This window comes from Dermacentor albipictus, unplaced genomic scaffold (assembly GCF_038994185.2).
Source record: "Dermacentor albipictus isolate Rhodes 1998 colony unplaced genomic scaffold, USDA_Dalb.pri_finalv2 scaffold_13, whole genome shotgun sequence".
Lineage (NCBI taxonomy): Eukaryota > Metazoa > Arthropoda > Arachnida > Ixodida > Ixodidae > Dermacentor > Dermacentor albipictus.
The window spans coordinates 5,559,232-5,574,251 of record NW_027225567.1 but is presented as its reverse complement, the minus strand read 5'-3'; the positions used below and the strand labels follow the sequence as shown (position 1 = coordinate 5,574,251).

Below are 15,020 nucleotides of genomic sequence, written 5' to 3'. Positions count from 1 at the left end.
CACCGATGTTCCCGCAAGAGCAGTAGTAACCATAGTAGAGCCAGGTTCGCATATATTGAAAATCTAGAAGTCAGAGCGCCTTAGCAACCATGGTTGAACACAAGTAGCTGAAAGGTTGCCAGTGACGCTCGACACCCCTGCAACCGCTTTGAGAATACGTTGTGCTACCCTTACGCCTCTCACTCTAACCTAACGAAAGGACAATAATCCTCAGGGCATAACCACCGTAAGAACACCTCGCGCCACCCTAGCGATTTTTACGTTAACCTAACCTAACGTGGCTGAGATGCAAAGGCAAGCAACCGCACAGCGTAACCGCAGTGAGAATACACCTCGCCATATTAACGTCTTTACGCTAACCTAACCTAAGGTAACCTAAATGTAAGCTAACCTGACGTGGGCGAGATGAAAAAGCCAATAATCCTCACGCTAAGGTGCTGTGCATTTATTTCACTCAAAGCGGACCACTCAAAAATGCTCCTGAAAAGTCGTGGACAGCAGCATACAGAAAGGCTGCCAAGAGCGAAGATACTGCACCAGCAAGCCAGGACTCTACTACAGCCCATACTGCTCCCCCGGAAAAAAAAATGATTTTTTTTTTTTTTTTTGAAGGCAGAGCAGTGTAAGGGGCAAGAAAGATTAAATCCCGCATGACCGACTCAGCCCCAGCATCACAGGCACAGGAAAGTCTATTCGACATACCTTCAGATACAGCAATCACCAAATGGGGCATTCGTGCCCATTGCCTCACTGCGCGGACAGCCAGCGTTGGTGCGTAAACAAACTCGACCCCACTCTGCATTGCCAGCATACCTCGGGGACAAACGCATACAACACACACTAAGAAACCTCTTCCGTAGTGCCTAGGCAGAGCTATATTCAAAGGGCAAAAGCCCCCACATTTGCTCTCTCTGGTGCCCACTCTTACTTGCGCTTGCACGCAAATGTCGGGCAATCCCTCAAATGACCATCTCGTACCGCTCCCTCGCCTGCAGCAGATGGGCCATTCAGGAGCATGCCAAATCTTTTGAGCCACTTAATGAACAAGTGAGCCGTGGTTAAGTAAAAGTGTGCGGTGGTTCTTTTGAAGAGAGGAAGCCAATTCCCTTGTTCAGTGAGCCATGCTCCACGATGAAAGCTGTGTCTTCTGCTGGATTTCATCGTTTCATTTTCTTGCCGATGAGTGGTGGATGGCGTGCGCAGGCTCACGCTACTCGTACAGTAGACTCGCGATAATTCAAACTCTGATAATTCGTACTTTCGGTCAATTCAAACAAAAATCAAATTTTTGGTCGGTTCGCCATGTTTTCAATGTATTTTAAGGCCGCTTAATTCAAACACCGCAATTCGGTTAATTCGTACTTTTTGCTTGTCCATACCGGAAAATTATCGGCTATCGTTGCCACCACTGGTGAAAAATCTGACTTCTTATATCACCACTACAGCGGAAAATGTTAAAATGAGCGCACTATGGCCTAAAAAATAAAAGAAAGCGAACAAGAGCCTAACAAACAAACGTTCGAAACAAAAGCCTCCCGAAGGGCACACTGTTGCTCAACTTTCCGTGGCTTGCTAGCATGCTTGCTAGCCAGTTCAAAGCAGGAAGTTCGAAATTAAAACACATAACCCTCAAAACTTGTGGAAATGACGAATGTCCACCTGCGTTTGTCAAAACGCTCAAAACTGACGTAAAACCTGACGTAAAAACAAAGAGCACGAGAAAAGGAAAAAAAAAAAGGTGCGAAAGTGACGCGAGTAGCATCGGCCGATTCCGAATCACATGACCGCTCGCGCTTTTCTTTCCCTGGTCGGTCGCCCGCGTTGGTAGCATCATGTCTCCGCGGGAAAAGTACCGAACCCTATCTGTGAAAGACAAATTGGCAGCCATAGAAGAAGTTGAGGCTGGAGCGAAGAAGACTTCTGTGGCATTGAAGTATGGAATCACAAAAAGTACGCTGACAACGATTGTGAAAGCGAAAGACAAGCTGCGAAACAACGCAGGCCATTTTGCTCCAGACAGAAAAAGGCTTAGGGAGGCGGCGCATCCGGAGCTTGAGAAGGCAGTTTTTCTTTGGCTGAAGCGCGCTCGCTGCTGCAGTCTACCAGTAAGTGGACCAATCCTGTGAAAGAAGGCCGAACAACTGTCTTTGCGCTTTGGAATTGAAGACTTCAAGTGTAGTGATGGATGGGTGTCGCGATTCAAGGAGCGACATGGCCTCACTTTCAAAACAGTAAGTGGAGAAGCGGCAGCGGTCGAGGAGGCGGTTACTACCGACTGGCAGCAGACGCGTCTTCAGAGCCTACTGCTTGAATACTCCCCGGCTGACATTTATAATGCTGACGAAATGGGACTGTTCTTCAAGTGCCTTCCTCAGCAAACATTGTGTCGCAAGGGGGAACGTTGCACCGGCGGAAAGCTGAGCAAGGAGCGGCTCACAGTCATGGTTTGTGCCAATATGGATGGTAGTCTCAAGCCCGAACTTTTCGTTGTTGGCAAATCGAAGCGTCCGAGATGCTTTAAAGGCGTCCGAACTCTTCCCGTTTCTTATGCAGCAAATACACGTGCATGGATGACGCAATCTTTGTTTGAGGATTGGCTGCGGAAACTTGACGTGCGGTTTAAGCGCGATAAAAGAAAAGTGCTGATGATAGTGGATAATTGTCCCGCTCACGGTGACGTGGAGGGGCTGGAGGCAAATCATCTTGAATTCCTCCCTCCAAACACAACAGCTGTCCTCCAGCCTCTGGATCAGGGGGTAATCAAATGTCTGAAGATAAACTACAGAAAGCTACTCCTTAAGAGGATGCTAATATGCATGGATAATTCCATGTCGTACAGCGTAACACTGCTGTCGTCTGTGGGAATGCTAGCTGACGCGTGGAGCGCAGTAACATCGGCAATGATACGGAACTGCTTCCAGCATGCCTTCCGCATACCAGGCCACACCAGTGATACCTTGCCTGACTGCGCTCGAAATGAAGGTGAAGACTGCCTCCAAATGGAGAGCGATGAAGCAAGGCTAGTGCTTTCTGCACTCCAAGCACACAACATAGCTGCTGACCTCAGTGAATTTGCGGCTGCCGATGATAACCTCTGCGTGTGCAGGGAAGACACCCTGGACGACTTGGTGGCTGAGGTGCTGCCAGCACAGTACAGCAGCGAAAGTGAAGAGGAATCAGAAGAGCAATCCTCTGTGACAGCAGCCCAGGCCTTCCACTACCTTGCCGAGGTCCGCAAATTTCTTACTGTAGAAGAAAATCCTCAAGAACAACTGGCTGCTCTTAATGGAATAGAGAACTTTTTTCTTAATGCACATGTAAAGAAAAAACTATCAACAATTCATGATTTCTTCAAACGGTCTAGTCAGCCATAGATTTCCATTAAACTTGTTCTGGATCCTTCACCTCTGCTCTGTTTTTACTGTGTAATTAAAGAGTGAAATGTTTAAAATATGATTTAAGTAGATAATTAATTGTAATGTGCGCTGTAATCTTGCTCAGGGTCATATATGCGAAAACTTCCGATAATTCAAACTTCCTGATAATTCAAACAAAATCCTGGGGTCCCTTCGAGTTTGAATTAACGAGAGTCTACTGTAGTTCTAAATATGATGTGATGTTTTCTTTACTTATTAAATAGAGAGAAAACATGGAAGCTTTATGTCAGTTATTTTGGGCACACTTTTTGAGACATACGAGTATATTCTTTGATGAAAAAATACATATTTTACTTGTCTTGACATTGCGTGGCGCTCAATAATTCGTTTGCAGCATCTTTGGCAATGTCAATGCAGTTATTATTCATGTATGTGATGTTTCGGCACATTCTATTAGCCCCGAGAACGAACTACAGGGGCGCTGCGAGCGCCGCTAGCGTGACGTCAGGGCAAGGACTCGCGCCTGTCGTCTGCTACAGTTCGGGCGGTGTCCGGGCGCATTCTGCGGTGTTTTCGTTTGCTCGCCCTCGTTCTCTCTGCTTGTGTGCTTATGGCGGTCGTCTCAAATATATTTTTACGACGTCTTCATTCGCGAAAGTTTATTTAAAGAGCTTATTTCTTAGACAATGCAGCTCTCGAAGGCAGCGCTACAGTACGTGCCAGCCGAAGGAGCGCAGACCAGCTCATTGCGGGTTTTTCAATCGACAACCGCAAACATATAGAAAATAAGAATCCAGTTATGACACCATACCTGCCGCGGTGCAACGAGTATGTCAGAGACGCTGGCTATATATGACTTCTACAACAGTTACAATCCGCTAAAACTGGTTTGTTCACGACGAGTAGTTCATGGTGCAATATCGAATTTTCAGGGTGTCTACCAAGTTGACATTTCCAAATTCCCTGAGTTTTCCAGGTTTTCCCTGAGTGCTTTTGCAAAATTCCCTGAGTGATGCAGAACTATGTTTTATGTCAAGTCGCGCTGAAACCATATCGCCCTATGCTGTCACTCTCTAGTAAGCATATGAAACAAATTTTAAAGAAAACCGACTTAATTCAATTTGAATACTAAGGAGTAGTGTTTATGTTATTCAAAAAAAAAAGAATATACGGGAGGGGTTATTAAAATGCACAGCAAATAAAATGTCTTCGGAAAAATTTTCAAATCGAGTTCGACATTCTCTAGTACAAATAAAAATGAGATGCATACAGAAGCAAATATTTTTGAATATGAGCTATTTCTATCAACTGATAGCATGCTCAGTGTCATGCAACTGTCCTGACATACTCTCAGCTCGCGCAAGACGCCTAAGTGTTGTGTTTCACTGCTTTAAAGAGCTTATTTTGGTTTGGATGAGGGACACCTGCATCTCCGCATCAGCCAACAATTTGTTTTTTGAGCGCAGGCTCCTTCAAAGAAGCGGTTGCATACTTAATTCCCCTTTCATTCCTCAGTGTGTCGATCCTTTCTGTTCTCATCCTCCTTTCGCCACGCGTTCGCCCCACGGACCATTTGAAGAATACTTTTGGTCAATTTACAGTCAACGGCCAATTTTTCGGACCCCCTAGGGGCCGTGAAAACTTCCGAAAAATCAGGCAGTCCGAAAAAATAAATTCCTGTCTTTTACTGCCCTTAAGGGCTACAATCGACACCTGTACGTCTGAAAAAGCTCTGAATGCCTGTCAGTGCACTTATTAGGCATATCGGTGCTCCTACTGTGACAGGTGAGGGCGGGTGCACACGTGTAAAATTAAGGAATACATACAGTGTCCCGCGACAATTGCCCCTTCCTACGCTTGTTACGCTTCGCCGCGGTACACGACTGTAATGAGGCAAAGCAGACTTTCGGGAAAAAGCATTATGCAATGCGCCGTGCTTTCCGAGCTTCGAAGACAAAAGTATTGCTGTCAGCGGAGAAATGAAGAAACACGGCACCAAACGACACGAAGCTTAGCAGCGAACGTCGAAGCAGCTAGGCCTAGCGTTGCCGCAGTGGTGGCTACGGCTGCCAGCGGATCTGCGTGCGAGAGCACCGGTTCAAGGCGGCGAGGTAATCAAAATAGCAGCGGTGGTGGTTTTCATTAATGTCGTCTCGGACCTGCGATCACGCAAAACGTTTAGAAAATCGGACGGCGAAGAGTTCTTGCGTCTGAAATTTCAGACGTTATGATACATTGACTCTTTAGGGTACGTGGTGGTGCCGCGAAGCCGTCCGAGTTCTCGTGAATCCGGAAAGTCGGTCGTTGACTGTACACTGGCAACTCCTCCGGCCGACGACGATTCGTTACGAGTCCTGTCTGTTTCTCGAGCCAGCATTACCACGACTTTTGACCCTCTAAAATAATTACAGCTAATTTTCCCTGATAGAAGCACAAATTCCCTGAGTTTTCCCTGAGTTTTTCCAGACTACTCAAAATCCCTGAGAATTCCCGGTTTTCCCGGTTTTCCCGGTTGGTAGACACCCTGATTTTTGCCTTTCTTCAGAGAAACGCTCGGCAGTAACACGAGGACTTAACTAATACTGCAGTTAGGTTCTACAAGCACAACTTGCTTCTTTGACTGCTTCTTAAAATTAGGCGCTTCTGCACGTGTTTATATTAAGTGGCGGTAATTTGAAGTAAAGTTAATGAAGGCTTATGTCTATTTACAGAATACAAAATGGAATGTACCAATATATATTCCCTTTTCTGTGCTACACGTTCAACTCACTTGAGTAATTTAGTGGTGCTTGTTCCTTGAGGAATATACATGACGAATTTGTTTGGTGAATTGACACAGGCTGCTCGGCCCAAATTTTTTAGAGAAATTTGCCTTTTGGGCCATATGGCTGCAGCCAGAAAGAAGCCGAAGCGTCAATCATTAGTAGTACGGGACATATTGAAGATATAATTCCCCTGTGAAGGGTCAAAAATCAATTGAATATGTATGTAAGTCTTGTGGTGTTTTCTTTATGAATGTTTGCAATTGGATTGGAGCAAACTTTATTTTGCCTGCAGTTGGGCGAGGTCCTCTTTTATGTACCGACCAAGCGAATAGTTTTCCGTTTGCATAATTAAACAATGCTGGATCGAGACATGGTGAGACAGAAAGTGCTTGAATTTTCCTTTTCTGGGCAATCTAAGCTGCGCTGTAGTAGCTCGAGAATATTTTAGCCATTCCAATTGGAGCTGTAAAAAAATGCTTTATGGTTTCAATTCGAAATTGTAGTGAACTGATGGGTTTCACGAACAAAGCGTGCCTCGCCATACTGACAGTCGCTTGCTACCGTTTCGTGCTACCGTTGCATGATGGGTGTGCCATATTGTCGATAAAGGCTACTGAGCGCCACTATGAAACATTTCATCGCTTGCAATTGATTGGCTCTCGATCTTAACAACGAAACTTTTCTCTCAGGTGATTGCTACTATGGTATTTGTGAATTAACTATGTAAATACTCTACGTGACACACCGTCGCGTTAGCAGCCATGAGCGTTTCGTTTTTGGAGGCCTGTTTCAGGGAGGGGTGAAACTAGCAGCAAACTTTTTGATAAAAAATGGGCGCCTAACTCTTTCCTTTACGCATTAATAAATGGCCATTTTTGGCTTGAACAACTCACCAGAGTAATAAGAATCATGATGACAGCTTCGCTGGGCAATGTCTTTCTAACACGGATAACATCCTGACGCCAAATATCAAGAAGTTTCTTTCATGTAAAATGCAATGTCTCTCATAGCTAAATACTAACGGAATGGTAAGCGTTTAGTCAAGCATCGTACACAACTTCGCGTATTGAATTTCCAGACATTCTTTTTACGCAAAATTTATGGACAGAGACGGCGCATATATGCATTGTAAAACCAGTAGCCCCGTTCAACGCTACATAGCTTGCGATAGCCAAGCCCGAAATTTTATTGACTCACGTGCTTTAGGAGAAGGAACTGTGGTTCAGGCATGGCAGCAGAAAGAAGCCGACATACCCTTCAATAAGTGCGGCTCGAGCCACCCATACCCCAAGCATGCACGAAGCAAACGAGCGCGCGCGGCCGCCGAGCGAGACGGAGTGAATGGCGTCCTTGCCGTCATGTCAGACGCTAGAGGGCGCCACTCCTAATTCTCGCCGCTAGTAAGAAGGAGGCCCAGCTGGAATGAGAGCACCCCCCCCCTCCCCCGAACGAAAATTCTGGCTTCGCCACTGCGACCTTCCTATTGGCTAAAAATTCGTGTAGCTTCCACAGTTTTGCAACCAACTTGTGAGATTTGAGTGTCGCTGTAACCGAGCAAACGAGCACAGAGTAAGATCAAAAAGCGAACATGGAGCAGGAGATGAAAGATGCAATCCCCAAACGGCGGAGACCAATGAGAATGGCCCCTTCAGTGACGCAAGCATGGGAAACTGGCGTCATGCGGACCTGCCTGACCACTTGATGTGTACATACTCGTATCTGGTTTCGGTTGGACTGCTCGTTTCGTACTATCCTCTGCTTGCATCAGCTCTTGCTTATGCTTGTTTTGTCTCATTTGCACTTGTTTTGATTGTCATAGTTTGCCTTGCGCCAGCCAATATATTGAGAAATGAAAACACACCTAGAGTTGTGCACAGAAAAATAATGCATCTGCACAAAAGCTTCCGTGTGTGTCAGACACAAGAAAATGCGCTGCGCTGATGGTGATGATGCTGGAATTGACGAGGCCAAAAGGAGGAATGGCGTCGCGGTAGGTCAGCTTCTCTGCAGCAATACAGAGTTCCATGTTACTGTACTTGGCGAATGGAGTGGCCCGTGGAAAACAGAAGCTCAACTCTGGCTCCCTGCGGGAGTCATACAGTAACTCTAGTAACAAAGGGCCATTCTCGTCATTGGTGGAACGAAAGCATGAGAAGAAAACTGTAGTGCTGCGTAAAACGGGCTGTGCAATGAGATTGGCTACGATATGGCACCAGGGTAGCGCGCATCGTCTGTATGGAAACAAAGCATTGCATCAGCAGAGGTCTGCCTGTAGCAGCTACTGTGGATCACACCCACCCATCACCCACACATTGCCTCTCGTGATCTCTCGGTTAGCGAGGCAGACGCAGCACATTTCGCTCCATTTGGAACGTGCCAAACGAGACAGACTGTCTGTGCCAGCCAAAATATTGAAAAACGAAAACGCCCATAGAACTGAGCTCAAATTTCACATTAGGGAGTATCGTAATCATCTGTGAATTTTCCTCTACTTTTTGTTGTTGCATCCACCAAACTGGAGGCACACTTTCGGTTGCTCCACGTTTAATGGATAGCCAACTACGACGGCGGCCCCAATAGAAATTTGGTGCCATATCTAGCAGAAAATGAAATGGACACATGCAAGAGCAACCTTTAAATTGCGCATTTGTGACAGCAAATGGAAGTTTTTGAAGCAGAAAAAGGGTCAATTGGTGATGGTGCACCAGCTAGGTAACCACTCTCACCACAAGAAGACGCTTGGCATGCTAGAAATAAAGCAAGAAAGAAAAATGGGCAATGACACCGGCTTATTATTCCTGCACCAACTTGCTGCGACATCATGTATCTTGATGCCGTCTTCTCGGGCCTAGTTAATTTTTATCACTAAAGATGGATTACATCATATCCTAAAATAGCAAAAGACTGAAATTAGGAAACGTTTACTGAACCAAAATGGTAAAAAAAAAAAGAATGAAGAGAAATGCTTTGCAACCTGTGACATCACACTGACGTACCACCTATGTCAGTGTTTTGCTATGTGGACTTTGCATAGTTTGTGTCGCTAGCGTGACAACATGGTGGATACCAGTCATTAAGACAACAGACAATTAAGCCATGGAAAGCAAAGACCAAGTTAAATGCACCTTTAATTGAAATGTAAAAATTGTAACGAAAAGGGAAATGAAAGTGGATGAAAAGACCACCTGCCACAAACTAGGAGCCAAACGGATTTGTTCAGCTTGCCATGCATTTCGCCGTATTCCTTCAGCTCACTTTAAGTAAGTATTGTGCGAACAGATGTCAAACACGCCTTAGCCCCAAGATGAAGAGTCTGTGAATGAACCACACCAGCGTCACGCACCGGCTAGCATGTGAAGAAAGTGAAATGTGCTTTCTTGTTTAACTTTTTCAAGCTCACGTTTCATACTGGTGCAGTAGTACCCAAAATGTTCCAGAAGCTCGTAGCTCTCCTGCTGATAATTACCTGGCACTGGGTGAGGGCGTCCCTGAGGGCACCCTCCGATGTCGGTGTGGTAGAGCGCCAGGAGATCAGGGTGGCCTGCGGAGGACGCTGTGTCAGGCAAGGCAAGCGGCGCCAGGCATCCTTTGTCTCCAGGTGCTGCACCAGCAGCATGGACTGAGGCGCGTGGCGCTCAAAGAGCTGCCGCCACACCGATAGGCACTCGGGGTCCCGGCAGAGGCACTCCTCCAGACTGGTCAGGAGCTGCATGGCACACCAAGCAACCAAGGTTGTCATTTGGGCTTGGAATGTCATCATGAAGCCATTCAGTTTAGCGCTCCTGGTACATAGACACAGTGGAAGAACAGGATGCACACTCTTCTGTGACAATGTACTATACACCCTGTTACCAATTCCACACAGAGTAGTGAAAGCTATAGGTAGTGTAATCTAACCTGAAAATAGAACTAGAGAAAAATGCTCCTCCATTGCTCCCCCTCTAACCACCCACCATGGGACATATGCTGAATGGAAGTGCCAGTTGGCAAATTTTATGAGCCCTCCTCGTTACAGCTGGCTATTGTTACTGAGCAGCTAACATGAGACCTAGCTTTCACCGCGCTGGACGAATTTGGTAAGTAATAACTGCACTATGCTGAATGCCTTCATGACCAGGCAGAGGTTACACCATGGGAGTGAGGTCAGTCTTGGTCATGGTAGGTGCAGAACAGTGGTTTTTAAGTTTGCAAGGGAGCATATTTTTGGGATCACCGAAGTCCTCCCTCTCTTTTAAGGAACCTACTGTCAGAATTCGGCACTTCCACCTAAAAAAAGTGTTCTATAGTTGAGCCAACTTATATGCATTGAACTTTGGTATTTTAACTTAGCATGTATCAGCCAGTGGCAATAACCCTTTAATATGCAATGCAGTTCAAGCACCCATATTGTGTGACTACAGTCTGAATACAAGTAACACACTTCATTTATGATGGCAACATGACCCTAAGATATATACACAAACGGCTCAACCATTTGTCACAGTATATTTACTTAAATTACGTGCACTTTTCCATTACACCTTGTTCCTATTCTAATATTTCTTATTTGCCTTTGTGTCAAGCTTGTACTGCAAAATGATATAGCAGTTGGGAAAGTGTTGAAAGGCCTCAGTTAGACTGAAAAAACAAACAAGCAAGAAAGACAGATACATAGAACAAAAGGAAGATTACAATATGTCCACAAAACGCCAACTATTGGCAGTTATCACTTGGAGCGTTGCACCACTGCTCAATGCTCGGGATGTCTTCGATAACATGTTGGAGGTCAAACATGACAGGGGGCGAATGACCTGTTTGCCGGCTGAGGGAGGTTATCCCCAAAGTGCTGCATAGAATCTGCCCTTGCCTTCTGTTCACAAACGCTTTTACAAAACAGAAAGAAAGCAGCATAACACTAATAAAAGAAAATAACAGTATTGCATCAATAGAGGCACCATGCTATATTATTATGAACCTATGAGGGTGCACATGCCCTTATGCAGCATGTGCAAAGTAGCATGCGCGATGTATCGCAATCCTTGCCTTAAAGCAGTAAAGAGAAAAACATTTCTATATTATTAGATTACCCCTGTACAACACCAAAAAAGCCACTCTTACTCTAAGGAGAGGTTTGGTAAGTCAGAAAAGATGCAAGAAAGCATGGGTGGTGATGCCGCCTTGAAGTTCTCACACCTGCTCGCCTTGATGTCATGAATTTTCATGGAATTTGCTTGGGCCTAGTTAATTTTTATCACCAAAGATGAACTACTTTATATTGTAAAGAAAGCCAAACACTTAACTTGGCAAGTTTCTAAAGTTTTTACTAAGCCACAATGACCAAAACACAATGAAATACTTTGAAATTTTTTTAATATCTAACTTTTACCTTTATTTTCTCTTCTAATAATCAAGTTATTGCCCCAAATTAATGAAAAGAGTTTTCAAATTAAAGACTACTTTATCACTCTAAACTTATTCTGTGTTTCTCTTTAGTAAAAAGAAAAACTGAAAGCTAGGTGAGTTGGTAATTATTCATGGTAGAACTGTAGCGCTCATACAGGACAATGGACACAGGAAGTTCAAGTGTTTGACCTGTGCTTTGCTGGATATTCATAGGCGTCGAGAACTAGGGGCAACACGCACATCAATGCAGTCCTTGTGAGAAACTTGTATCAATCACCTCAAATTTGTCCACTTAAGCATGCTTACATACTAGAGGAGCAGAATGACAGTACAGAGCATTGCGTTATGCTGGTTTGGAGGCATCATGCAAGAAAAAGTCAAACCTTTTCATAACGAAATGGAATATAATGAAATAATGGATGTAAAGAAGTAAGTGAAATTCCCCTTGAAATACCCATAGAGATTCACAGTGCTGTGTATGCAATAATCAATATAACGAAGTAATGGATATAACAAAGTAATTCTGGCTCCTCTTTCAATTTCATTACAATGGAGTTTTACTGCATGTATGTTTCATTTTGCTGCCACACAATACTCTCGTTGTCACTAGGTGCACTAGAATTACGCTAGTGGCCCTCAAACTCTCACTAGCTGCAGCTTCGAGCTGGTGCCACATTTTCTCTTTCAAAAATAGTGACTGATAGTTTGAGTGGTATCTCACATCTTTTGTTTCAATTTTCATATATTTGCCACTGTACAATACACACTGTACAGAAATGTATTGTATTGTATTGGGTTTTATGGCGCATAAGCAACTCAGGCTATCATGCGCCAAACACATGGTATAATTTATTTCAAAAATTGAGTATCCTCAGCAAAAGTCCTTGTCCGGACAAGGACTCTGAGGAGCCCAACAAATCAAATGGAGACCTCAGCCTTCTTCTCAGGACTGAGAAAATAGGTGAGGTGCATCATAAGATGCGTGAAAAAACTGGGTAAGAATTTTTAGAATTAGTAGTTCTGTGATATATTATAATTCGTTTAGGATCGCTGCGTCTTTCCAAAAACTAAACACAGATGAGGTTCCTACAAGTGGGTTATCTCCTAAAAGTAGACTGCGATGGAAGGGAATGCATTCATTGTAAAATACAGTAAAATATTTTTGCCTTGGCCGTTGATGTACTATTTCAAGTGAAGAAGTTTAGCATATGCAGGCAGCTGCAACGACCATCCTGGGATCACTATGTGGTGCAATAATGAAAGATAAAGTCTAGAACAATGAGACCAACGGAATAGCCTATGATACAGACGTTGCATCCAAGTTCCAAGAAGGAAGATTAAGTTCAGTCATGCAACACGAAGGGATTACGGTTATGACAGCCAGAAGAAAGTGACAACTGCCGTCACCACAGGAAATAAGGTTTGTCTGTGAAAGGGCAGGAGGTAGGACAACAGTGATGAACATTTCAGCACCAAGAAGCCAACGTTGGATATACAGGTGTGTACTTGCACATATATTCTAGCAACCTTGAAGGAAGGTTGTGTGATTTGTGCTCACACAAATTTTGCACCAAGGTTACTTTATTCAGCCTGCAGCATTAAATAAAACATTTTGCATCACTGCCTCCTTAGATTGTCTGGACTTGTCGAAAGATGCCAAACTAGTTTCATGTAACAGCAGCAGCTCACTTCTGTAATAGAGGGGAATGCATACAACCATATTTTTTCTTTTTATTTTTCTGGATGAACCAGAAAAGCGACAATGCCAAGTCAAAATAATGAAGTATTGCAGACCATGAATTGCAATCTTTGTGAAAAGTTTGAGTGAAAGCAATGCATCAGTAAGTGTAAAAATTCGATTTAAGGTTTTTAGAATGAAAAAGATAGGTCACAGTACTTCGAAACAGAAATAGCTATTATTAACAGTGCAGCAGTGTGCACTCACCTCAGCATTGAGCTGAGCCGAGCCACTACCGAGTCGACGCAGGTACGAAGGGAAGTAAGCACTGCGGCTAGGATCAGCCGCATAACACAGATCACGTATCCGCGGATACAACTGGTCCCGCAGAGCACGCTCTCGCTCCGGCGATAGCGGCAGGCGGCCCCCAACGCCGTACACCGCATCCAGCAATGGGAACAGAGATCGCACGCCAAGGTTACAGGCACGGCCAGCGTTTTCATCGCCATTCTTTGAAGCAGGGTGGCGAGAGAGCAGCTCCGACAAGATGTCGATGACATGCGGGGCGTACGCCCGCTTCCCCACCACAGGCATCAGCAGTTCCAGCCACACTGCATGTTAGAAAGCTTCATAAGGAAACAAATAACTCCCGGGCTCCTTGCGAGTGCTAAATAAGAAAGGTTGAAGAGAAAAGCCTCCTATGTGAAATGTCACACATCCCAACATAGCGACTTGCAACTTTCGAGGCTGCAAATCTAGTGCTGAGTTCACATAGTCAGTTACACCATTCATGGCTACCTCTCAGGCACCAATTAACGAGGAAACTGAGAGAAAGGGCCACACTACATTCAATGAATTTAAGCAATCAACAGAAGCTTAGGTTAGTTTTTAACTATACAACTTTCCAACCAACTAGCTGAACTTTCTGTCATGTAAGATGAGTTTGTTTTGAATTGGTGCATGCTGCAAAGAATTTACTGATGTGCAGATGCTGCAAAAGGACAAACAAGTGCCAAGTGTGCCCATTCAACTGTTTGCTATGTCCATGTTTTTAGCAAAGTCTCAGTAACTTGTTGATGTCTTTGCAATGTTCAAGCTTTTTAGGAAAGTCTTTGCTGATCATCTCCACACCAATCAAGGCTTGCTGTTGGGCAGAGGTCATAGAAGAAAGCGACATAACGACTGACCGGCCAGTCCTGCACTAAGGCTGGACAGTCCTGCCTGGGAGGCAGCCCACAGCAGGGCCAGGCATGCCATGGGACGTCCCTCATGTTGTGATCGCAGGTTCCGCAGCTGCAAGGACGAAAAACAGACAGTCAAAGAGAACACCAAGTTAGTTTTTTGGGTCTCATTACAGCTCAGTTTTGGCACAGAGACCTCGGCAGCACTTTTTTACCAGTATAGATTACCGAACATGTCAGTCATATCCACCAGCACATTTTTCCAACGAAGTTGATGGTACATTCAAGTTCGGTTGAATACCAGTATTTAGGTATTTCGGTGTTCCCTTTACGAATGAGCCATACTGTACATGTGCCCAATAGCGAAGAAAAACATGAATAGTTATATAGCCAAACCCCATTACAGTGAAGTTGCATACAACACTAAAATGGCACATTTGTTATATCTATAGCCATTGCATGCTAATATCAGTGAGAAACAACTTTATTTACTTGGTTTATCTGAGTTCGCAACATCAAGGTACGTGTGAACGCAACTTGGCACAGCTAAGTGGCAGCAGCGATTCCACGAGTCGAACTGATACTGCAAGCACTAAGGCAGAGCCATTGCAGTAGGCGAACAATAAGACAAAGGCAC

General features: G+C 44.6%; 1 protein-coding gene across 6 annotated transcripts in view; it reads right to left on the bottom strand.

The window, feature by feature from the left end:
• Positions 1-15,020, bottom strand: part of LOC135920377 (G2/mitotic-specific cyclin-B2-like) — a 321,085-nt gene that overhangs the window by 275,162 nt on the left and 30,903 nt on the right. For all 6 annotated transcript variants that reach the window (XM_065454624.1, XM_065454626.1, XM_065454628.1 and 3 more), the window contains exons 6-8: positions 14,390-14,495; positions 13,470-13,813; positions 9,609-9,848 (exon numbers count right to left, since the gene is read on the bottom strand). In XM_065454624.1, the coding sequence (XP_065310696.1) occupies positions 9,609-9,848; positions 13,470-13,813; positions 14,390-14,495 (690 nt within the window). The remainder of the gene's footprint in view (positions 1-9,608; positions 9,849-13,469; positions 13,814-14,389; positions 14,496-15,020) is intronic.